General features: G+C 44.4%; 1 protein-coding gene across 1 annotated transcript in view; it reads left to right on the top strand.

Annotated features, from left to right (window-relative positions):
- Positions 1-1,317: 1,317 nt before the first annotated feature.
- Positions 1,318-26,386, top strand: part of LOC106749443 (hemicentin-1-like) — a 410,426-nt gene continuing 385,357 nt past the window's right edge. The window contains exon 1 of the mRNA XM_014628886.1: positions 1,318-2,134. Coding sequence (XP_014484372.1) covers positions 2,011-2,134 — 124 coding nt within the window. The 5' untranslated portion in view covers positions 1,318-2,010. The remainder of the gene's footprint in view (positions 2,135-26,386) is intronic.

Raw genomic sequence — 26,386 nt, forward strand, 5'->3', positions numbered from 1 at the left:
CGCGCATCCGGACGGTCGCGTTTATAACTGGACAGAGAGGTAAGGTTACTCGATAGTTTCTCGTTTCTCTGTCTAGACATTCAATCGACGACAAGCTGCATTCTTCGTTGAACACGACTTTAGGATCGTAAAAGCGGCGAGCGAAAGAAAGGGTGCTCTCGTGCACATCAAACGGTAACGCGTAAAGGGCAAGAGCCGGGTGTACTGAAAAGGGAGGAGTAAAGTCGCGTCCAATTTTCTTTATAATGAACCAGGTACGATTTGCCGATTTCTGCCCGATATTCTCGGATCGACATGATTGGCGATATCACGGCAAACTGCGACCGCGGGGTGCGATGGGCCCAAAATAAGTTAGCTGATTCTTGTCTACTGACACTGGAAGTTCCGCCCGTGAAAAGCCACTATTGCGACATCGGCTCAAGCACGGTTAACCAATCTTGCAACGCAACCTTGGCTTGATGTCGTATCGACACGTTGGGTCGATCTTATTATTTGGATATTATGCTAGTACTGGGCCGAGTGTCGGGAGCCGACATTGGGCCAATACCGCTCGAATTCTAAAACCGTACATGGGCCGCTTTCGAGTACTCTCGTGCGTTTAGGGGTAACACGAGGTAACACCTTGAATTTATCCGCGCTTTCGTAATCCATCGGAAAGTCCCTCCCTTTCACACGCATTCGCACTTGTTCCGACCAGTGCTCGTCGCTCGACCAGTCGATGAGCTTACCCTTTGACTCGCCAGATGAGGTTCCACGGGAGGAAAAGGAACGAAGGAGAAATTCACCCTCGCCTAAAAGGGGGAATTTACAAACAACATTAGGGGTACGGGAACAGAAGTGTCGAGGAGCCCGAAAGCATCGTCGAGATCGACGCGTGATTGAAGGAAACTAACCGTACAAAGAGAGAATCGAGCAAAAGGAAGGAGGCAAGCGGACGGAGCAGCGGAGGGCTCGCGCGAGAGGGAAACGATGACCGCACGATCAGCATGAGGAAGCGGCGCGTGCGGATGCGGCGAGTAGAGGTAGAAAGAGAGTCGCGTTCAATACGCATGCGAGGTAAAGCGTGTGCGCGGGCGCGTACAACACGGAGGGGGGCTCTTTTCGATCGACGGTGGCGGCCGGTGGGTGGTGGTAGTGGCGACGACGACGACGGCGGCGGTGGCGACGACCCACGACGTCGACATCGGCTGGTTCGCGGCGGCGGCAGTGGCGGCGGATACAACGAAGCGTCGGTGGCGGCACCAGCGGAGGCCGCAGGTGAACGAGCCGCGCACGGTTCGGCCCGGTGGGCGATACAGTCGTGGAGGGAGTGCGAAATCACGCTGACGCCGAGTGGCGCGCATCACGTCGTCGTGCTTGAAGCGCTGGAACGTGCCGATCGAACGTGTCATCGAGAAGAACGCGAGTGAACGTTGGGCGAGGGGGCAAAGTAGAAAAAAAAATTTAAAAAAAAGGATAAAAAACAGTTACCGTGCGAGCGCGGAAAGGGGGTGAGAGAGAGAGAGAGATCGGGAAGAAGGAACTTGGATAGCGCGCGGTAGACGAAGATAGTGCGGAGGGAAAACGGTAGAACGGAGAGGAAGGAAAGGAGAAAGTGTGAGATAACAAAGCGATCCCGAAGAGAGTGACGGACGACTTAAGTAATCGAGATGTCCCGTTCGGCCGTTTGAAAGTCGAAAGATAGATAGGGAGAGAGAGAGAGTTCCATGCGGTCCAGCGCAGCCTCCTCTTCGGTCCGTGTTTGATGCGCGACCCGTCGCGGCCTCAGTGCTCGCGCGCGAACCGCCCGAGGAACGAGCAAACGGTCGTCTCTCGCGGCCGCCGAGGAGCCGCCGAGACACGGGGGGAATGCGCGGCAGTCGCGGTAATCGGCAGACGACGTGTCATCGTCCGGACCAGTAGAGAGAGTGAAAGCGGGATCAGTGCGGGGTGGATGTGGAACGCCGGCGACGTTCCTTGGTGATTGGTTGCTATGATCGTGCCGCGTTGTTGGTCTCACGTGGAACGATCATGATTTACTTTAGGCCGCACGACGGGAGGAGTCTGCGGTGCAACGCGAATGCGAGACACTTGAACGTGCTCGTGGTGCCGCTCTTTCCTCTCTGGATTATCGGCGCTTTCTGCGTGAAGGACAGTAAGTGGCTGCTTGACAATTTCCTCTTTTCTAGCGTAGATCGGCGCAGCTCCGCCGCGTGGAGCCGCAATTTTATTCATTGTCCGTCTTCCACCCGTCGTCGAAGCCAACCGGTGTTCGCGAGACTCGCCTCCCGTGCAGGTTCTGATCGAACAGATTTCGACGAGCGCGATATATCGTGTCGAAGAGGCTATCTTGTGGCTTCGCGGAGCGTTGATTGGGCGATTTAAAGCCGTCTTTCTCTTCTCACGACGGCAGGATCGGCCGGTGGATCAGTTTGTGCTTGCACGGACGGAAAAAATATCCGTCGAGTCATTACCGCGTTAAGTAATATTAATCATCCGTCTTGCGATCAGTGGGGGATAAGCCTCGATATTATTTCTACGAGCCGGCGAATCGTTCTTCGAATATCGCGCGAATATCGAAGGCTATTTTTCTCCGGTACAATTTGCCGATAATACGGGGAGAGAGATAGAGAGAAGAAAATTATTCCTCCTTTATACTCCGCGTACTTTACTACGTACAGGTGCTCCTCCTGCCTCCCATTGAAAAATGCGTTGTAATCCCCGAGATGAAACGCTTCATCCACTCGCGATGAAACGCGAGCTTCGCGCAAGTTGAGCCGCGTGCTCGTAGAATTTCAAAGTTCCTGGACGGGGTCCGTTCGTCGGGTTCAACGCGACGCAATTTTTTCGTCTATCACCGTTGATTACCGTGCGCAAACGACACGGTTGTTCCGCGACGGACGGGGGTCGCGCGTGACCGGGGTTTTCGCCACCGGGCGCTCGTCACCAGGGGATACCCGCTTAGGAATATTTTAACACCGACGGATCAAAGGCGTTCGCCCGCCTTTGACGATCGTTTCGGACGCTGCTTTCGGAGTCAAGCGGCCCGTCAATGGCCCCCGGTGTTTATATATCGGCGACACTGCGGCTCGTTTACCGCCACTTACTTCGCCGCCCGTCGGTCATCCGCAAATACAGTCGCACGCGCGCGCGCGCGCCACGTACGGTCATCCCCTTGGAAAGCGATATGCGTCGTTCGGCGAGATGGAACGGTCTGTGAAAGAGAGGAGAGAAAAATCCTGCGCAAGCGACTACGGCGGCAGAACGACGAGGTGCTACGTAACGAGGAACCTCTCTCTATTTCTCTTTCTACTCCCCCCTCTCTCCACCCGCGTCACATGGCAATTCCGGAATGCGGCTCTCAAGTTTGACGAGCGCACGGAACTGTGTCGGATCAAACTTCGCTCTTTGACACACGACTCCATTGTCCCGCGCGCTCCGGCATGGAAACTTGAAGGGGGGAGGGAGGGAATTCTGACGTTCCCCTCTTAATCCAAACGATCCCGTAACGCACCGACGCTCCGCCCGGCCTACCGGCGTTCTTCTCTTCGGGTCTGTGTGGACGTTACGGTCGTTATACGTGACGAGATTGATCGAACGATTATCGCAACAGAACATAGAGGAAAATTGCCGCTGATGAAGCCTCGACCGAGGGAAAGTTAATAACTTCCGCCCGAAGCGGAATGTTTAACCGGAATGAGAGAGATATTAGGACGTTCTACGGAGAGAGAGAGAGAGAGAGAGAGCAGCGGAGGTGTGTGAGCGAAATCACTTTTTTTCTTTTTCCGTCTGAGGATGGTTGTGAGGGCTCTTTTCAAAAACCGGAGCTCAATTAAGAAAGACCATTTTAATAGGAGCAATTACATAGAATAATACATATGCTTCTCCCCAGAGCAGTCCCTCGCTCTATATCAAAACCAGATAAGCCACGAACCGAGTCCCTCCGGTCCTCAAGAACAAAAGCAGTCCCTCGCTTTTCTTGATGGCTTGATTTGAATGATAACGTCTCTTTCCAACGACTATCTTCTCCCGTTTTGCTTCGACTTCCGACTTCCCGCTCTATCTTTTCTTCTCGCGTATTTATACCAATAACTTCTCCCGTATGCGACCTCTAATATGGCAACATTTATATAATCTAAACTTGCCCGGCGTTAGGCGTTTACAGGTGTCAATGACACCGGGAGAAGCGCATGTTCGATGGCTCGAAAAGCTCACTAGATCGTCCCGTGATAACGTTAACTACCTCGGCCCCATTCAGATTTTCACTATATAATTTCAGCCAGGCGCTCGCAGAGAACGTCGAAAATAAATCCCGATCTCGCGCGGTACACCGGGATCTGCGTGAAATGTTTACTCGGATCTACCCCGGACAAACAATCTCGTCGATGTTTGTGGAAAATGTTCGCGTTTGCCGTAAGAAAATCCGAGGAATTCCCGTGAATCACGATGTGCGCGATGTCGGTGCGCTTGAACGTCGATCGCGTGTTGCAGCTTTCCGCGAGAGCGAAGGAAGGAAAGCGTTTCCTTACGAAACGGCCGGTACGAAAACGCTAACCGACAAACTACAATGAATTACCATATCCCTCCGCTCTCTCGGGCCCGTCGCTTCGAATTCGAACGCGGCGAATTTGCATCCACACTTAGATCGCGTCAAAGACAAGCTTTCTGCTTCGGTCACGGAACACTGGTCACCTAACGGAGGCAAATCCGCGAAGGAGAACCTGGCGGGCTTGGTGGGAACGCTCGGCTCCGCATGCGAGAACGAGTCGGTCGGGCGGACGGACGATTGGCTTCTCTTAGTTGGTATTCAGTTGATTCTCCACTGTCCGAATATATATAGGCGCACATCGTCCTCGCTTACAAAGGAACGGCGCGGACGGCGCTGTTCTCGGCGCACGAGATGTTCCGTTTTAGCCGGGCGACCGGAGCGAAAGATAAACGGCGAAGCGGCCGTTCTCCTCCAAAGAGTCGAGGGAAATCTCGTTTCCGTCTGGTGTTTCCAATCGAGATTTAATGTCCGTGCGAGAGTCCGCGGGAGAACACGCGAAGAGGAGCAGCCGGTGGTGGAGTACATGGTGGTGAAACGGGCGCGTGAAACCTCCTCGTCGAGAGGCGCGCGAGCACGCGTTGTCGAAGCTCGACGCGGCAGATGTCGGTTGCAGTTGAGTCCCTGTAATAAGAGTTTCGTCACCGCCATGTTTGGGTTTAAACCGCAAGTTTACGACCGTAATACGCTTAAAATTCAAGAAACTCAAATACTATTAAAATATAGATGTAAAGCAAAATAAATTAGTGATTAATCACAATATGAAACATACACAAGGAGCTATTCAACGATTACGTCGCATCACGAGGGGAGTCTATTAGCTTGCGTGACGGTCTGCGATGGCAGGAGTAAAGGCCATGAAACGTCACATAGAATTTGTAAACACGGATGTGCGTGGTTATTTATTTCGTTTGCACTTGTGACACATTCGGTGAAAATGTTTAATTCTTGACAATGTTTCGTGTTAATAATCAAAATATATGTTTAAAATATTAGTGTTTTTAATATTTATTCTTTTAAAAGCATAACTTTTATCTGATCATAAAATGAAATATAAAATGAAGCAGTTAATTTGATACTATGCCTAGAAATTATAAGTATTTTAGAAAAAGATAGTAGCGTGCAGTCTAATGATTATTACTACGTAGTTATAAGTTATTTTTTTCTTATTTTATGTCTGTTCCATGTCGATGGAGGAAGGTAATTCCATCTGTAATATTACACTCCTAGTGTTGGAAGGAGGCCAATACTCTGTGATAAAATGTGAAGGGGGGTGACAAATATCCAAATTTCGCGTAAAATTGATGTAAAATTGTTGAATGGCTTCAAATTCATTTTTCTTTTAACATATTTTGTACATTTAGTAGATGGAAAATCTTTGTTTGTGTTGCCATTTAGCTGATAACTTCGGTTGCTTTTCACGAGACACAAGTCCAGGTTGCATCCGGGAATACATTCAGAGCAGAGTGCCATTTAATTGACCAATCATTTCAAAGAAATCTTGTTTCTTTTTGTTCTGACTGGTCAATCAAATGCCACTCTATTCTCAATGCGGTGTCGCGAACACAGCCCTAGTTATATCATCATTCGTTGTCATTATATCCTTATTTCGCATTTGGTAAGAAAAAAAGGATAATATATGATATACCTAGAGAGAGGCTTCTGTCGGCTTTTGTCTCTTGCTGGGAAATAACCTTTGACATCATCTCAACTGGAAGCTTGCTCAAACATAGCGGAGCCAACCAGAAATCAGACATACGATATCTAGACTCTTATTATAGGAATTGTAGGATGCAGCGCGTGCGCGTCGTTTACAACGGTACTCCAATTACACGTGCGAAGAGCATGGTGGTTATTAAAAAAGCAAGAGGAGAAAAGAAGGGGGTGGGGAAGAAATGCGTCCTATTGTTTAGAGCGAGAGGCGGTCGCGTTCGCCCAACAAGAGGAGGACTCTCAAGGCGGGACTCTAAATCTCTCTCTCGGTTTTACCCGCGTCGAGTGCTTCGCGGGCGAATCTCCAGCTGCGTTAAACTCATTTGTCGCCGCACATTTCTAGTAATGAGAGCTCGAAGTTGCATTTTCCGCTCCTGGCACCTTTCTCGCGCCAGCGATACGTGTGTATTTTCCGGTAGGCTGTTATCGTTGGCGCAATTCGCCGCGCGTGTCGCAAATTGCACGTTACCGCGTTGCCGCGACGACAACGAATTGTTCGCGCTCGGGCTAATGGTGATTCAGTGTCTCCGCTACTAATTACCGCGAGATCGGACTCGTTGATTGGTCCTCGCCGTGATTCGCGCGCGTGCATCAAAGCGTGTGTGCCGCCCATATTAATATCAGCCGCGCGCATCTCGTCCGCCGCGGCGGCGCGCGAGAACGGAGGAAATTCGGCCGCGCTTATTTACCGGAAGGGGGTGGCTGGTGATTAATTTTGCGGATCGAAATTCGCTGAAACGGCTGAACAGCCGCCGCCGTCTCACTTTGTCATAAGTCAAAAAGTTACGACAAGCTGGGCGCGCTCGCTCGCTCGCGCGTGGCTATATACGTTTATCACCGCTAACGGTTCTCGCAACTCATCATACAGACGGATCACGTCAGGGCGTCATGCTGCGAGTTATAGTGTTTCCAGCAGTTCATCCTCACTGACAAACAGATTTCCATCTCGCGCCCGTCCGAATTTAAAACCGAGTTACTCGCCGTCGCGCGCGGCATAAAGTCGGTCGATCCCTCGTTTTAAGGTCGCAACGTTCGGATGAACGCGAGAAACGTTTTCTGAAACACTTTCGGGCGCGTACGTGCTCGAGAGAACAGCCCGGCTCGATGATCGATAGCGCTCGCGCGTGCGGGAGTGTTCCGCTCTTACGCTCCACGGCGCTTCCGCGTGCTGTAGATTTTTGTCGCTGCGCGCTGTTCGTCGTCCTTTCATTACGTCACATTTGCTCCGCTTAAAAATGCCGCAACGCCTGTTGTGTTTTTCTCTCTCTCTCTCTCTCCCTGTACTGAGCAGTTTAATTTGTTGACGCCAGTTGTTTACGATGCATCGTTGTTTGCGAGAGAGAGAGAGAGAGAGGATAAATATAATATTATTTGGATTGACATAACTTTGACAGGTTCGATGTTGAAATATCGTTTCGATGCGATCACGCAGCGCTTGTATGGAATACTCGGTTCCGCTTTCAGATATAGCTATTACGTTGGCCACATGCGTGTCGCTTTTTGTGCTACGTAAAACTGCTTTTTACGTAGCGTAGAATAAACATTATGGCCCCTTCGTAATCGCCCAATACGATTACCATTCTCATTGTTTTCCCGAACAGTGGGCGTTTTTCGTCACAAACGATATAACAAATACCTGTTTTGCTTGAATTGCGCGCGGAGGTCGCGGGATTTACCTGCCAATCGCGTACTGGACGACAGGAAACATGCGTGTGCGCTCGGTTAACGCGGTTAACGTATGCGCGCGCGATTAAGCACACGTGCATTTTGCGGCGCAAAAACAATCGCGTAAATAAAGCTACTACGTAAACGAAAATCTGCAGCCGCGTGGAAACGTTGGTTAAACTTTTGAAAAAGAAATTTCCTGTTTTTATTTCATTTATTTTTTTCATCGCGCGATTCTGCACTTTCTCATTGACGCAGTAGCGTGTTATTGATAGAGCGCGCGCGCTTGAGAGAGAGAGAGAGAGAGAAGGAAAAAAAACCGAGGGAAGATCATGGTCGAGAAGAGCCACGTTAAAAATCGCGGGAAGCACTTTCGGCGGGCGATTGCATTATCGACAGTGCGGTCAGCTGTTAATCGAGCACCTGTCGCGAGCCGCGTAGCGGTGGTCCTCCGGATGAGGCATGAAAGGGGGGACGGGGAGGGGGCATTCCTTTCCGACCGCGCGCGCCGGCCGATGATAAGTTTCGCGGACATCTCGGCAGCCGCGCTCTCCACACGCCGCCGGCGCTCGGGGGAACTTTCGTCCGTTGAAACTGTTTCGCCAGGTTTCTCCGCAGGATTTGCCGGATCAACCCCGGTCTCTCGTGAATTTTAATAACGCCTCTGTGGCAAGCCCGGTTATAAGTGCGCGTCGCGGTACGCGGCGCGTGTTACGCGATCTCGAGCGTGCGGCTTCTCTCGTCGCTCGCCGACTCCGACTCATTCCCGACATACGTCAATCGTGCGCTTCGCGCGTTTCTTTGCGGCGCGCGAAGTGTTCGGAGAGAACGCCGCACCATTGTTGCTGCTGTCATTTATACGAACACGAAACGATAAGGAGAGAGAGAAAGATTGCATTATTTATTAGGTGTTCTAGGAAGATTTCCCTCAAGCGCAACTGCACAGTAAAAAATGTTGTGTTACATTTCACACATTTCACATGTCTCAAACGATCCACACAGATTTCTGTGTTAATTTCACACAAGATGAATATGTTGAAAAGTAATACAAATAATATGTCAAAAATTAACACAAAATTAATAAATTAATCGATATTACTATATGAAATTATTTTAACATTTATATATATTGAGTATCAATACAAAATATTGAGATGATATGAACACAATATGTTAAATTAATACACGGGTATGTTAAAAATCTAACACAGAATAAATACACAAGGATCGATTTTACAATAAAAGTGCAAAATGTTTTTATGTGTAGGAAGTAATACAACATTCAGATTGAGGTAATATCTTTGCAACAGTAAGACTGAAGAAGGGATATATATGTATATATAGACCATTAATTTGAATTAAGAATATTACAATTTAGGTTAAGATAATCAATTAAATAAATATGGAAAAAAGTCAGGCATGTTGAAAGATAATAGATTAAGTAAGCATGTGGACGCAAATTAGTTAATCAGTTAAAGATGATAAGCGAAGTGCATAGGAAATATTAATGAGACAATGTTGAGAAGAAAAAAAGTCATAATCCTAAAAACTACTACGAATAAGTAGTCGTGTGCGTCTCGTTTTAATAAAAAAATTGTAAAAGGTTGTTCTAAATTCTTTTACGGTTCGCACATTATGTAACCCAAGGGGGATAATTCGTTCCATAATCTGGTAGCACAACAGAAGGAACAACGAAAAGAGCGTTTGAATATTCTGGTGCGACTTAGTAGTATAAATCAGTGGTACAAATCATCAAATAAATTATGTGCTGTTCGAGGATTTTTTTTTACAAGAGATCAAGATTCTGCATGTGAAACTCTCATAAAGGAATCTGGGTTGTTGTTCTTTTAATATTTGATACATCAAATAACCGACATCAAACAAAATATATTCTTTTGGAACCAGCCTTCCTAAACCGTTTCAATTCTTATATATACTTAGAAGTTATATGTTTGTTAATTGAAGATTAATTTAACGGCTACATTGATGATAAGATTAAGGCGAAGATTTTGTTCAGCAGTGATATTAGTAAATGTAGAACAGCAGAAGTCCACGCATAGAATGATAAGTAATACGACTAATTTTGCTTTAGTAATTTGGATAACAAATCTTTACATAGTTCTAATTGATAGAGAATATAATTAGTTCTCCTAGTGGTAGTAATAATTTGTCTATTTCGAGAAAACGTGTTGGTGATTCTCACACCTAGGCACTTTACATGGGTGGAATATTTCATTTCAATGTCGCCTACGACAATTTTAAGTAGAGTGTTAAGATTCAAAATATAAGGATGTATCTCACGTACTCTCTCAAGTATATTATTGTTGAGTATCAGTGTATTATCACTGAAAAGTAGTCAATAGTCGCCGGTGGTTATAGATATAAGTATAGATTTGTAAATCAGTAAAACTTCTTTGAAAAAATTTTTCGATAGCAATGACTGTCCCCGAATCAAAATATCGGTCCTACATTAAGTTTAATTCTACATTGAGCCTCCAAAGGTCTTTTATTGTGCTCCCTTTGATGCTACAAATGGGAAATTATTTCCGTTTTCTTCACTTAAAGCCTTAATGTAGAATAAAAAATTTAAAATTTCTCCCCGGGAAGTCTAAATTTTCTTTACAACATTAAAAGAACATTATTAGTACTCCTTTGACGCTACAAATGTGAAATTATTTTCATTTTTTTTTCCATTTAAAGACTTAATGCAAAGCTAAGTAGACTTAATGTAAGACTAAAATTTAGGCTCGGATTTCTATCGGAGAAATCTTATTGCAAAAACAATGAAAACAGATATTATTTATTGTTTCTTTTTTATTATGTTAATCATTCTTGTCAAGGTGTTGTTGATGATTTAACCTCAAAAACATGCTTAATTATTTTTAATCGGTTTAATTTATATCGCATCATAAAACACGTTCAACATGATGGGACTTGAATCCAAGATATCTAGCTTTTAAGTTTGCTATCATATGAATTACTCAAATACATATGATTGAGTGCATATATATATTTTTTTTTTGCTATAGGATGCGTAACATCGATTTGCAGTGAGTCTTTCAATGGCCAAAAGTAGTGAAGCATGAGAAAAGGAGTTAAGTGGAAGTATTTCCACTAAAAAAATTTACAAATATTCACGAATTATCGGCACAATATTATTTTACTCATACAATCAATGATATTTTCATTGATTCGACTTAAAAGAGTACGTGCGAATCGTACGTACTGCGTGTTTCAGGGAACAGAGGAAACGCTTTATTTCGCGCGCTCGCGGGACGATTTTTGCATTTTTTTTTTACCAGGATTATTAGCGCACTGTGTCGGCGCTTTTAATTCCCGCGGCGAATCAAAGCGCGCGGGCGCGCGCACCGTGTCACCGGAAATTGAAGTTGCGAGCTGTCGTTGTCAGGGAGTGCATTAAAAATGGGAGCCACGCCGTGTAATCAAGGGGAAAGGCGAGGATATTAGCGTTTTTTTGAAGCGTATCGCGTGTGTTACGTACGACCGAGAAATTTCAGATAATTAATTTGCGCATACGCGAAATTTCCGTTCGTATGCGGAACGTGTGCAGCGGCGGGAAAAAAAAAAGAAGCACGGAGCTCGCATTAGCGCGCGATGTGTATCGAGTTTCATTATTCAAAATAGAAGTACGAAAAGTTTTGCCTAACTGTTTTCTCACATAATTGATACATTCGTCGACGATGATTACTTAATTAGCACTCGCATATTTGCGAATTAACGAATTGTGACTTTTCAAGCTGAAAATCATGTCATACGACTCGCGCAAGATGCGGTAAGATTAACAACTGTGCCTATGGGAAAACGGGGGTCTACTTGTATCGATATATATGCGAAGTCTACGCGTCGAGAGCCCGATTGGCGAAGATAGTTTCGGCAATTTCTGGCGGAAGTTTCGTGCATAAGATTCGCTTTCCGGTTCCTAAACCGATGACGTAAGATATCCGAACATGTCAGGCCTGCGACTCTGCAGCTAAACTCTCCCGCTATGCGTGAAACGTGTAAGAGAGAGAAAGAGAGAGAGAGAGGGAAGGAGCGTGAAAGTCGATTAAACGACCTCATGCATATCGGCGCCACCGTCGCCGAGAAAACTGTCAGCTTGAAACGTTATCACTGTCAGCCGCAGTGGCTATAAAAATTAGTTTCATGCGGAATTATCGATTTTCTTCGCGGTGGCGCGGACGACATCTTTATTACAGAGCAAGGAGTCGCCCGGCTGCTCTCCCCGCTTGCTCGCTTGCTAGTTATGGGTGCAAAAAAATTGTTTAAACTCCTCGTGTGTCACCGGCGGGAAATTCACTGGCGCGACGACGACGAGAATGAGGGGACGTTATTCTTATTGCGCCCGGCTCGTTGAAATTCAACGCAAGTCCACGAATCGCACGCGCGCGCGCGACACGGCGAATAACGTGTTTCGTTCTCTCGTGTTACCGCGTACCATGCGATATAATATTAAAATTATCATTCTTATTGTACATCGGGAGAAAGACAAATTCCTCACGCGGCGGCCGCCCCGCGTTTCACGAGCGACGCTGGTACCGCCAGCTTGAAATTTCACCTCCGAACGGATTAATATTTATGCATCGGAGAGATCGACCGTCGTCCACTTCCGGCCTACGGTCTATCGACCGTGTGCATTTCTACACTCAGTGAAATGACAGTAATAGCAGCTAAATCTCACTTGTTAGTTCGAACTTTGCTGCCACCGCTAAAACTGGCTATTTAGGGATAAAATGCATTTTCTGCGACTTTATCAGTTGAAATTATTAGTACGAATAGCTAAGATTGATTAGCTGTGTTGGTTACATCATATATAGGCAATACGAAACATACTTGTATCATGCGATGAAATGGTGTAGTACTCCCTAAGGTCGAATCAATGAAAATATCACTGACTGAATCAGTAAAACAGTATGATAAATGAGTATTCGTTTATTTTTTAGTGGAGACACTTCCGCTTAATTTTTTTATGCTTTTTTTATGCTTCACTAATTTCGGCCAACGAAAAATGTGCTGTAAATTGCTGTTACATGTTCCGTAGCAGAAATATACAGAGTATTCTATTAAAAAAAAATATGATTAAATATGCTATAAGAAAACATTGCGTTTTAGAAGAAGTGTTTGGACAAAAGTCCAAGTGTTGGACAAAAGTTGTTTGGTTTTGAGGGGGACACAAAGTGTTGAAGTCAGTTCGATTTTGCATGACGATTCTAAAGTCGTCGAGGTGGAGATCACATTGAAATTTTTAATTCTAATTCTTTATTATAGTTTTTTGTAGCTGAAGTCGAGATCTTTTTAAATCACTATGCTTAAGTTGAATTTCGTTCAAAATTTCCTGAGTTATGAGGCATTAAGGTTTGATGATCGCCGGCATTAGCGTCATCCGATGTACACCGCAAAAAAATTTTGTACATCATATAGTCTTAAAGAGGACTAATGTAATATAAGTATGTGCTGGATGTATTTATTTAATTAATAAGGAATTCGAAGATTGCACCATTAACTTATATACAAGTAAATGGTGCAACCTTTGAACGCCTTATTAATATAACTCAGGAAATTCTGGACAAAATTTAATTTAATTATAGCGATTTGAAAAGGTTTCTACATCAGCTACAAAAACCTACAATAAAAATTAAGGTTTCCATTAAAAAAATTTTAATGTGACCTTAACATGACTTTAGAATTATCAAGCAAGGTCAAACTGATTTTATCACTTTATATCCCCTTTAAAATCAAGCAACTTTTGTTGAAAATATTTTTTGCCAAAACCCGATGTATTTTATATATTTAAGAATATTTTTTTTTTTATTGGACACCCTGTCTATCCATATATGTATATATATGCATTCAATATGATGCATTTGATATAGTTCGTATGGTAGCAGACTCAAGAGCTTGTAGGTCTCAGATTCGAGTCCCATTAGCGTGAGCAGTGTTTTTCGACACGATGTAAATTAAATCAATAAATAATATCTGTTTTTAATGTTGTTGCAGTCTCAGATTTCCCCGCTGGAAACAGTTGTTGCTATTGACAGGCTTTATCAGCGAGATTTGACTGATTTACAGTTCTATATTAGTAACTATCATCACTAGTAACTATTGACTATTTTTCAGTGATAATACACTGACTGTACTTTAGAAAGTATCTTGCTCACAGTTCAGAGGTTTCGGGTTCGAAACTATCAGTGCTTTCGTTTCTTAAATAGCATTGAATCAAGTAAATGGTTAAATTTCAGACCAAACCAGTATACACCAACACCTCAAGAATATCGGTTAAAAAGAAGCGATATATTTTTAGCCGGGAATGTGAATATAATTTTAATACGATCTGAAGCTAACATTTCTCGCTGTAATTCAAACGGCCAATAAATTTAATTGCAATAGCAACGACATTAGCTGCCTCTATTTCCGAAATAGATCTTAACTGCCACAGCTCTCTGTTTTAGCCTCCGACGGCTAATTCTTTCCCCGAGTGTAATCCTCGGGATCAAAGCGTGTATTTCAGCGGGCTACGACACGATGACGAGGGCCGGCTTTAAAGTTGGCCAGAAGGGCTTCCTTCGTCGCGTGCAGTACGCCCTAAATGCGCCGCCTAATGGATTAGACCGTGGTGCGATATCGGACTTTACGTCGTCGTCGGCGCCCGTCCTCGTCCGTCGTCGTCGTCGTACGCTGATATCGGATCTGCATGCGCGGCCGCGTGACACCGAAGTCGATTAATCGACACCGTGTACGACATCGCCAGCGACAACGTGGTCGCCCGATTTTACGATCCACGCAACACCGGCTTTCGCAAATATCTTAGGCGCGACTCCGCGCGTATACGCGCGCGACCCCGTCGTTGTTGCGTTAATCGCGCGCGATAACGGCCGGATCATTTTGTCGCCGCAGCGATTTCGCCCGTTTGCAAACAGGTTGAATGCGCGAGGTGAAGACATTCGCATTCGGGAATACGATTTCGTGAGTGCGCGCGCGAGAATCGTTCGTCTATGTTTTACGAGGCCGCTTCGCGCTCCGTAATAGCACAGACGACGATTTTGGAATCGGGCGCGCCATTACCCCCGCAGCAATATGCCAAGAAAATTCTCTTTCGCGACCCAACTGAACCATTACCTTACATACACACGTACACACATACGCGCATACGCATATACGCACACACACACAGTCGCAACTCCCATGAGTCCCGGCGATTGTCGCGATCGCACATGCGTAACAATTCCCGTTAATCAATTTCACAATTGCTTACGTCTGTGATGTTGGCCCCACTTTTGAAAAATTAAAAAAAAAATTAGTAGAGTTCTGGCTGCCTCCCCCCCCCCCCCAAAAAAAGAATTCTAGAGTTCCCTATCGATATTGAAAAGAGTTCTATCGATTAAAGCGGTGAAAACACGAAATGAATGTATGGGGGGGGGGCAGCTTCACGATTGTGTAACTTCAAAATGCTATAACATCTTTATTTTCAATTTTAGCGCAAAAAGTCTTAAAGGTAATCGATAGATGTCTTTGGGGGCAACCAGAATTCTCTCATTTTTTCTAAATATTGAAAAGTGGGGCCAACTTTAGACGTCGATTGCTTACGATATCACCAGAAAAGAGAAAGAGGAAAGGGAGAGTTGGGGGGTAGGGGGACAACGCTTGGCGATAATGTAAATGGTCCTTGAACAGTGAATCGCCTGTCAGTGTATCCCGAAACGTTATTAAATTCTCCGCGCCTAACTTTCGATAACTTCGTTGAAAACTCCCGTAATCGTTTAATGCCTGTGTTATCCGCCAGTTATTGAGTTGAAATACTTTTATGACTGGACGCTCGCTGGCTGGCCGGCCGGCAACTATCTGTCGGCGATTGTCGAAGTTGAAAATTGGAGTGACGCATGTTGCGATATCACGCGCGCGCGAAAGGAGAAATTTGTAAATGCGTCATCAACGAGCGCGACACACGGCTCCACCACCGTGGGAATTAGAGACCGCTCGGAGTCTGTTTCGTTGTTGCACCGCCCGTATTTGACGCGTAGAACGACGAACCGTTCGTTCATTCGAATACACGTTTTTTATCCGAGAACAACTTAGAGTGGAGAGGGATGTTTTTCGCAATTAGCAGGCATTAAATTCACTTGATGGAATTGTCCGTTATAACAAGTTACGCTGCCGGCGTAGCAATTAAGCGTATTAACTCGCAACATGTCGAGGTAGAAAACTAAGTTGTGCGCGGCCGTATTGCGCGCTCGATTGTTAGCATGCGATAATTTCGTTTCGGCAACCTCAATAATTGTAACGAGCGCACCCTCTCGGTGCGCATTAGCATCTTTTATAATTGGCCGAGACGCTCTCACTGTCATGAGTGGGGAACGGTTTCGGAATTAACTCGTAATCCCGACGAGAAATCCAATAAGTTTCCATCGACGCGCGCGCGGGCCAGCTACCCTCTTTCACTCCGCGGAGTTCTTCATTACCGGTGATTCGTTTAAAATAGTCGCGCCGGGAACTCGGTCTTTGCGTCGGGATAATTGCCGCCGGTGTCAATTCTTCGAAATTTTGCTCGGGGGAGGGGGTCGAGCGCGAATTTTCCTTTTGTCATCGATATCACGCGCGTTTGATCCGCTCGGCGAGTCCGGAGACTTCGATGAAATGATTTGCTCGCAAATGCGGTAAGAGTGCCCGCGAGAGACGATCGTTGTCGATGTACAAAGTGGCGAATGAATGTCAATAACTTGTCGCACGATCCCCGTATGTATGCGCGCGCGTGTACCTATTAATGTGTTACCTCGAGGTTATAAAGCAGGTAACGGTGAGGAGTAATTGAAACGTAATTGGTATCGAAACATGTCGCGTGACGCGAACTTCCATCGGACGTATATAAAATCCTGCCGATACACACTTCACTGTTCGATAATTATTGCATGTAATTAATGGGCGCTTGGGGGAAAATGGACGGGCAGCTAGCGATTTTACAACCGGCGCGACATTTCTTGCGACGTATCGATTTGTTCGGCGAGCAATAATGCATCGTTTTGCCCATAAATCCTGAATCGGTTTGACATTTAGGACGGCGCGAATATAGCCGATGGAATATAGTTAAACGGGGTTAAACATTTCGGTGACGCGCGTCCGTCGCTTTCTTCGCGACTATCTTCGAATCTCGTCGGGTTACCGAGAAGCAGCAATCAGTCACGTCACAGTCAGTTACATCCGAGTTTCAGCAGCTCCGGGTTATTATATAACATATCATTATATGAATTATCATATCGCTCCTGTACCGCCTATCGGGAGCGATTGAATCGGGCCTGATCTTCCGATACGATAATTGAATTATCTGTCGCGACGGATCTCACTGATATACCGTAATAAATCAACCAACGGAGAGTCAGCGACTGGGCGGCTATATGAAAGGTGCATTTACTCCTGAGAGAGACGAATATTTTCTGAACCGGCTAATAGAACGTTACGAACGATACAGTCGGCGTCCTCCATCAGCAACTTTTCGTAAAGCAGTGTCTCCTTTCGATCGTTGTTCGTGAAAGAAAGAGAAAAGGAGAGAGAGAGAGATCAGCTCTCGGCTGAAAGCCTCCTTAATCACCGGATATAAAAGCGGGCCTAAACAGTTTGCGCAAACACGTTGTAACCGTTGCTAATTTAGCAGTGTGGGCGCAACGGAGCGATGAATATTACACGCTTGGCTGTGATCCAAACTTGGCGGCTGTGCACGCGATTATCCACGACGACCATGATGTTTTAGCGACGAGGAATCCGTTTTCCATAACAGTATGCTCGTAATTGAAAGATAATATCACGTACAATAAATCAAGGAAATAAGATGCATCGCAGATACTGAAAGAGAGAAGAGTAGAGAGAGTAGAGAGAGAGAGAGAGAGAAGACACTGCTCGAAATTCTGTTTGTCGTTTAGTCATATTTGCTTTCTAATTAGTTGAAAGAATTACAATTTAATTAATGGAATTCTTTATATATATTTGAAGTTTCTTAAACTAGATAGAATCCGCTTTAGAATTCTTTTGTCGCGCACTGGATGGAATTATATTACATTTCTTCTCCCTTTTATTTTTCTCTCTCGGTACGTCCTTGTGACAACTACATTCTCTCGAATAGTCGAGATCAATGATACTCGTATCTTCTCTCACAACGTAAGGGAGTATCGCGTCGAAATATATTTATCCAGCTTCTGTCCATTATTCGACTGCTTTAGTCGCTCGATTGCTCCCGTGAAGACGACGACGCGAGGCGAGACCTAAGACGGTGTGTTATCGATATCTTCTCGCAACCTTCCTATGTGTGCTACTTTGAGATCAGTGGAACTTAGGGAATCGTAGGTAATGAGCGAGAATTCGCAGGTGTGTTAGGCGAGTGTTATATCAGTGCGTCAGCGAACGTTTAACCCGCTAGATTGCCTTTGCCGGAGTAGTTTGTTGCACGACACGCGTTATATGAATATTCCCGTGCAACGAATCTACATTGATGGAAATTATAGTTATTTTCGTCCTCAATTATGCCCTTTTCATGATTTTACACCACAAAAATAGTAATAGCAACATGCATGTAAGGTTATTATTACCGACACTATAGTGTAACACTTGCTAGAAAAATAGTTCTTCTTATTATAATTCTTTCACTATGATGATTATAATTATAAATAGAGGAAAAGTACCAAAACGGATATATTTATCATTTTATTATTTGGCTTTAAAGCCCTGTTGATGGTGTAAAAATTAAAATTTATGTATATGGATGCAAATTAGCAACACTTCTCTACTAAAATATATAAGTTTTTCGAAAATTATTATAGATTTTCTTGCACGTACTATTTTTTTAAATATTTGAGGATTAACGCTTTTATAAACTGGGTCTCAAAACCAATATAGCTATAATATTTACAAGAAATTATCAATAAAATAAAAGCATTGAAATTATATTATATTATACATTTATTATATATATCTTTACATGTTATCTTTAATCTATTTTGAAATTTAAAAAATTTTATGAGATATATATTATTTCTTTAGTATGTGGAATGGGATCCCTTTACTTCTTTCCGAGCATTTTCAAGTTATAAACAAACAAATAAGAGAAACAGAAGAAAATCCGTTACTGATAGCTTTAACGGTATTCTATAAGATGTGATGAACTGTATTCTATGAGATGATATTTCACAATAAAGTTCAGATATGTTAGTTGAAAGACCAGTAAATTCAGGTATGTCGCTTTACAATACAACCTAATCCTAATTTTTCTCGCGTGATTCAGTGACAGTGGATAAAGAGTGATTTTAAAAGCTGAAGAAACTCATACTATAACATAGTGTTATCAAATAAATTACTGCTGGTTTGTTACTTTAATTTTCACAAGAATCTAATTCAAAAACTTCAACACAAAGAAGAATTAAACGACGCTAACAGCACAACTGAATGCGCTTGCAAACTGAAAGTGCCACTTCAGCTGCAACTATTGTGCACAATAGACGAAGTTTACGTTCTGTCCGTCAGAGTTCAATATTTTACAGCCGAGAAACATGGGGATGCTTGGTTCATCACAGCTATGTGTCAGTTTTCATGCCTTTCCCGTGTCAAATATTTTTCTCCCTGTATACATCTGATATTATTGCATCATGCGACTTTATATCGCGTAAGAAGCAGCATATATCGGAAATTATAATCAAGCACCGACAAGGCAGTCTGAGTCAAAATTTTATTCCTACATTAAGCCTTCAAATGGAGGAAACGAAAGTAACTTGCTATTTGTAACATCGGAGGAGCAATAGAAGACCTGACGAAGACTTAACGTAGAACTAAAATTTCAACTCGGTGCCGTCGACGATTCCGATCGACCACTTCGGTTCGAGGCGTCCGCTGATGGTTGCCGAGAGTCTCCGATTACTCGACAAGCCGCACTTGTGTTCGCGCGGGGATGCCTCGGCATCAGCCCTAATCTTGGCAATCTTCATATCCGGTAAGCACTCGGGCTCGCGGACAGGAAAGGTGCTTAGTCGGCTGGTGCCGCTATCGCGTTACAGGTTGCGGTAGCCGCAGCGACGCGTTGTATTAGTCTCGAGTGTCCTTAGCCAGCCTTTACGTACCCCAGACGGGCGTAAATTACGGATAAGAAGGATGCCGCGCGGGGTTGCTAGCGCGTACGAGTTATCGTCGTGTAGCTCCCCTTTTACGAGCGGAGCGCTTCTTGGCGCGTCGCGTCGTCTCGACTCGACTTGTCGTCGTCGTCGTTGTCGTCGTCATCGACGTTGCCTCAACATCGATGAAACTTCTCGAAATCGTTTTCCGCAACGCTCGCCTCTCGGCTTGTAAAACGTTATTGAATTTTCGGGCCTCTCGCACCGTTTCGAGGCTTCACAATGAGATGGCGAGCTGAGAATGACGGCGAGCTCTACGGGGTGCCTGTATTCGATGCGATCGAAATTTATATTAAAGCGACCCGAAAATTTTGATTTAAAAGCTTAGCGGATACGCCCCCCGTTCTTTGGCGTTGAAAAATCTCTCCCCGAGTCGTTTCTGGAGCGCTCACCGTGACTCGCCTCTCTTCTCTCTCTCTTTCTCTCTCTCTTTTGCTCGTTTTCTCACAGGTCGTAAAATCTTATTCAATCTTGGAACCCTTTGAAGCACAAAGTTAAACGTTCAACAAGATAAAATCAAGTACAAAAATTGGCTCATTCAATCGGCACATTCAACTGGCGCATTCAGCGCTCAAGCATGTGCGCACAGTGAGATCGGCGAGACATGAAGTTGGTTTAATCGAAAGCTTATTTGGTTTGACAACAGGATCTTCCTAGAGTATCGGAATTCATACACGATACACCGTGCGGCGTTGTTCCGCGCGGAGCTTTCGCGCGGAGCGCGTAAAAAATATAAAGATTTACGCGACGACTTGATTTGAAACAAAACACGGACAATGAAGGGGACACGGGGAAAAAGCGAAAGTATATATCGCGATAGTGGACAAATGAATAAGTGGTGTACAATAAATCCCGAATTTATCGTTTTTCGATAAATCCCCGTGCGCCGACACTTTTAGAGCCTTCAAAATGCCTCTCGCGGCTTATTGTTCCGCGCGCTCGTCGTTCACGGCCGGCCTTAATCGTCGTGAATTCAGCAACAGCAACAACAACGGTCTTGCCGCGAAATCGATCGGTGCGGGGGAGCTTCCTCCGCCCAGATAACGCACAGCCGGTAATCGCCGGTTTCGCGCAAAGATGAATGCGCGAGAATTCCGAGATGTATAGCATCAACGGCGCGCTGTATAATTAATAGAAGTACGGAATAGCCGGTTAGCACGCGACCAATCTCACTTAACAAGCACGCATTACGATAATAGCCTCGTCTGAAGTCTTAATGCGGCCTAAGTATTCCTCGAGTCGGGCGTAAAACTTACTGCCTAACCAATTATTGCATGCGTGGCCGCAGTCGCTCCGCGCCATTCCGCCTTGCTTAGCTAATGAGCCGAGCGCGTGTCCTCTACTTTTCGATGAGAACCGAGTTAGTCCGCCGGTTCCAACGCTTTTCTCTCTCTCTCTCGTTCTCGCCGTACACTACTACTACCAGCAGCAGCATCACCCCGTCCTCGCCATTCAGCGGCGAGCGACGAGTTCTGAAAGTGAATTTACGCAATCGCGAAGTTTGCGCGAGATTTCCGCGAGCGAAGGTCGCCGTAAGAAATCGTCGGGGAGAGCACTTAACCGGCTCCGGCGCCGGTATTTGCCCCCAACGCATTCCAAGGAAAACTTATTATGATAATTCATTTGTGTGCGCGTCTCTCGGCGGTAATCGCGCGAGAGATTCCACGGTTGTCGCGCAGGGTGTTCCACCGACGCGCTCCGGCGCGAGAAAAGCGTCGCGAGAAATGATCGGTTAATCGGTTGACCGCATCAAAAATACAGATTAAAAACGCGCGCGTTCCTCTCCCTCTGTCTTCACTTTTTCTTTCTTTTTTCGCGCTTTTATTTCGCGATGTAATGCGGCACGCACGACCGGGAGAGTTTATGAACAAAACGCAATTACGCCGGTTTATATTCGTTTATGAAGTAACTGGCCGCATCGGGACACCAGAGGTTATATTCGACGCGAAACGTTGACGGAGATTTACGGAACCGCGTTACCCGTTTTGATATGGAAATTAATCCGCCGTGCATTTTCCCGGCCGCTAGACTGCTGCCTGATTCGGTCCGCGCGGCTTCCTGAATTCCGTAAGCAAATTTATGTAGTCGCGAAGTTAGCGGCGCGACGTATCCACCACGCCGGAAGTTGCCACAAAACATCATTAAGGACAATACTTACATTTTCAGCTGGAAATCCGCCGACTATGATTTTCGCCCCGCGAACGCGATTCCGCGGGCCGCGCGCATCTCGACGCCGCCGTCGTCGCCGACGCCGCCGCTCTTGCCGTCGCTGTTTGCCGACTGAAATACAATTTGCTCTATATGAAAATGTAATTTTAGATCCGGGGATTATCTACGTGCGCCCGCCGTCGTATTCCCTCGGCGGCGCTGTTTTTCTGCTATCTCCCTCCCACTCGCTGCACTTCCTATTCCGGCTCGCGCAGCAGAGTAAGAATATAATCCTTGATGAGGCCGGTAATGAATTTATTCGCAGTCGTCGCCAAGAGGGGGAGATTGTCGAAATGCACGTCTCTACTTTCGATGGGAATCGAATTAGCCCACGAAGACGCGAGCCCCCCCGTTACCCCCTCGTCGGGGATGATAGTTCCTCTCGGTCACGAACACGCGCGCGCGCGAGTTTCGCAAGTGAATTTGCGCAATCGCCAACTTAGCCGAAGACTCCGAAAGCGGGGAAGAAATCGTTGAGAAGCATACTTAGCCTTTCGGCGAACTCGGAGTAGCTCCGCTCCGGAACTTTTTCGCAATCGAGTTAATTTCATACCACGGGCGTGATCTCGGCAGCCGTCTTGAAACGTGAGTACGATACCGTGTCATTCGTTAAGAGCGAACACGTGTGCTGCGCACAACTCGACCCGACGGCGCGCGACGCGCGAAAGATCAAAGTACGTTGTTGCGTCGCCGCAGTCATCTTGATTGATGACGTCGCGGATGAGAAAACGCGTGCCGAAATACCGTATTCTTGCGGAATACGTTGTAACGAAAAGATGCACCTATAAAATGACGCTTGGGAAATCGACTGAGCATCCCGCGTAAGAAATTTCTTGAGATCTAATTGGAATCTCAGGCGGACATCTCAAAAGAATTCGGGGTTCTAGTTAGGAATCTACGCAGGTCCTAGTTAGAATTATAATATTTCAAACGTACAATTCTAAATAGGGGACAAACGGATCCTATTTGATCAAACGCCTTGCCAAAGATTTTTTGCTTTCCATTTTACTAGCAAGATTAAGACTCTAATGATAGATAATCAAATACAGTAAAGGAGATAAATAAATAGGCAATCTAGAGTCAGACGTTGGTGTTGGATCAGTTTGTTTATATAGATTCAAATGTCAAATATTTCACAAGTCAACGGTCATCCTCATTGAATTACAATTTAAAAGTCTTTTAAGCATAAGACTTTTAAATTGTATAATTCGTCGATGATGACCCAAAGTATGGTCGAAACATACATTATACATGTTGACATAATCGTTGTGAAATATTACAAATTTGGATATGTATATGAACGAATTTCTCCAACATCAGCGTCTGACTCTAAATTACCTGTTTATTTATCTCTTTATTTATATTTGATTTTCTATTTTACATAACAATCGAACAAAATATACACGGACAAAAGTCCACATAACCAGAAATATTTCGTTGTAAATGACGTAGCTACATCATCCTATTTTTCTTCGTGTGATGGATATAATACTTTATTATCTTCATGTGACAACTATATCAAGGTAATTGCGCATTCAAATTCGCATGATTTGGTTGTGGCAACCAGAATTTGATTGGTGGGAGGGCGGCATACCGCGAAGCAACAATGTCAGAAAACAAAAGTAACTCATTACGCCAGCACCATCCTATTTATCTTAAGTATTTAGTATTAAGTGATAGGTATGTGTATGGTTAATATGACTTATTATTTTGTCAACCATATTAATGTAGTTGCGCGTGATGTGATTATGGCAACCAGAACTTGACTTCTGTGTGTGCCAACTCAACTGTTTCTTCCGTGTACGAAACACTTTTAGTATTTACACTTCATAAGTACACACATGGAAAAAACAATCGGCCGATACAGAAATTGGATTGTGCAGATTTAATAGTAAAATATGGAACAAGTAATTATGTGGTTGCTGCAACCACAGTACAATTGTTGAATGACTTATGTTGCAACAGTGACGGATATCTGTTTCCTTCGACTAGGCTTTTTTCATATTTCAATTACAAATGTTTTAATGGCAACTGCATCACTTGGTTGGCTTAGATACAATGTTTTGCATATACAAACATGAAATAAGTTATAGCTATATGCCGGTAACCACGATAGCTATTTTACTATACTTTCTACGTTTTTCTCGGGCCGGTCATTCATCTACTTTAATACACGACCAAAATAATAAGTTATATCAACTATTCACATATCTATCACACCAAGATAAGTAGATGATGCATCTGTGTTGCCTATAACGAAATATTTATAGTTATATGAAGTACATTTCTCCGTGCACACACACACGCTACGAATGTGTCATCAAGTAACATTAAAAATATAATCTTGTTTATTAAACTTTTAATCTGATATTTGACTAAACTATCACTCGGCTTTAGCGATGACAATCGCACGTGACACGATGCAAGCCACATTGCATAACCGATCAGTATCACGGAAGAGGCTTCATTCTATATTTGGAATAAGAACAGAATTCTTAATTAATATCGCAGATAACTTATTTTGGGAGAACTTTGGGTATTTCGATCGGAATCTGTGTTGTATCTGGGAAAATCATGAAAAATTTCCATGCTAGCGGCATTTATAAAATCTTCCGAATTCTTTCTCCTTTTATTTTAATAATGAATACATAGCTGTAAAATTAACGTGACATGAAACCTCCCTTTTCAGCCTATCTTCCTCTGATGGTTGATTCTGTCATGTTAATTTTAACGATGTATCCATTATTAAAATAAAAATTATATATCCATTATTAAAATAAAAAGAGAAAGTTTCTGCAATATTTGAAAAATATGCTGAATCGATCGTAAGTTTCATTGGATGGACATGTTATTTCAACGTATTCCGCACAATTTTGGGCATACAGTTTCTCGTCTCCTGACGAAATAAGATAAGAAAATTGTAACACAATACCTTAGTATCAAATTTGAGCGAACAATTAATTTCTGTTGGTTTACTCTTGTAACGTTGGTACTTGGCACGTTGAGAAAGATTTGCCGCTATTGTTTAAACTTATTTCGTAAGCAACAAAATCGGAGCTAGCATATTTTTTACAAGTAGCAACTAATTAACAACAAATTGTTATATCATTATGTCGAATTTCGTTGCTATATATATACATATATATATATTGTTCTACTACCTTAATCTTCCTTTAGTGGCGAAATGGCAAATTTCTTTTCTTTGGTAACTTTTTAGCAACAAATGAGCAAAAAATAAAAATATTACACTGATATTAGAATTGGTTTTGCTCATTTTGTTCCGCTGATTTATGGATACATCTTAATAGCGTTCACCGACAATAACGGCATTTTTGGTAAAATTATCGTATTCCTCGTTTATTCCGCCATAACGAGCAACGAGGAGAAACATGCGATATTTATTATTTGTTTCGATAATATGTTTTTGTCCCAAAATTACAATTCCGTGCGTTGGAATTTTTTTATAATAAATTCTATACGACGACGGTGGGATTTATTTTCCGTGAATGCGCGCACCCATTCTCTCTCTCTCTCTCCCCCGGGATTTATTTTTCAACGTAATCCGGATGATATGCGTTGCTTTTTGCCGCGCGATGCGTAACGTTCAGTACGTCGATGTACCGAGTCGCGCATCTACTCGCGCCGCGAGGACGCGATCTTACGAGAGACACGGAGATGAGCGTAACGATAATCCTCGACCTGTACAATCGGCGTGTACGCGTAACAGTATAATCCGATCGCTCGTTGACGCCGGCGGGGATCGAATTAGCCAGATCGTAACGGACGATAAGGTACCTTCCGCCAGGCAGGCATACGTGTTGGCGTTTGAACAGCGCGTGCGAGGACATCGGCTTGCATCTGCGGAAGGCACCGGTTAAGTGGTGTGGAGTGAAATGTAAACGCCGCCATAGGTACTTGGAGATCGTTTGCACCCTGTGTACCTTGCCTCACCTCGCACTCGAGGTGCGATCCTGTCAGTCTCGTGTGTCGTAGAGATGATACGGATTCAGCCGCTAGATTTATAGGTTCTCTTGCGCGAAGTACTCCCGCCGGAAGGGAACGAGTCTCGCGCTGTTAATACTCTTTGAAATGCTTCCCACTCCCCCCCCCCCCC

Source organism: Dinoponera quadriceps, unplaced genomic scaffold (assembly GCF_001313825.1).
Source record: "Dinoponera quadriceps isolate SergipeBrazil2010 unplaced genomic scaffold, ASM131382v1 scaffold3736, whole genome shotgun sequence".
Taxonomy (NCBI): domain Eukaryota; kingdom Metazoa; phylum Arthropoda; class Insecta; order Hymenoptera; family Formicidae; genus Dinoponera; species Dinoponera quadriceps.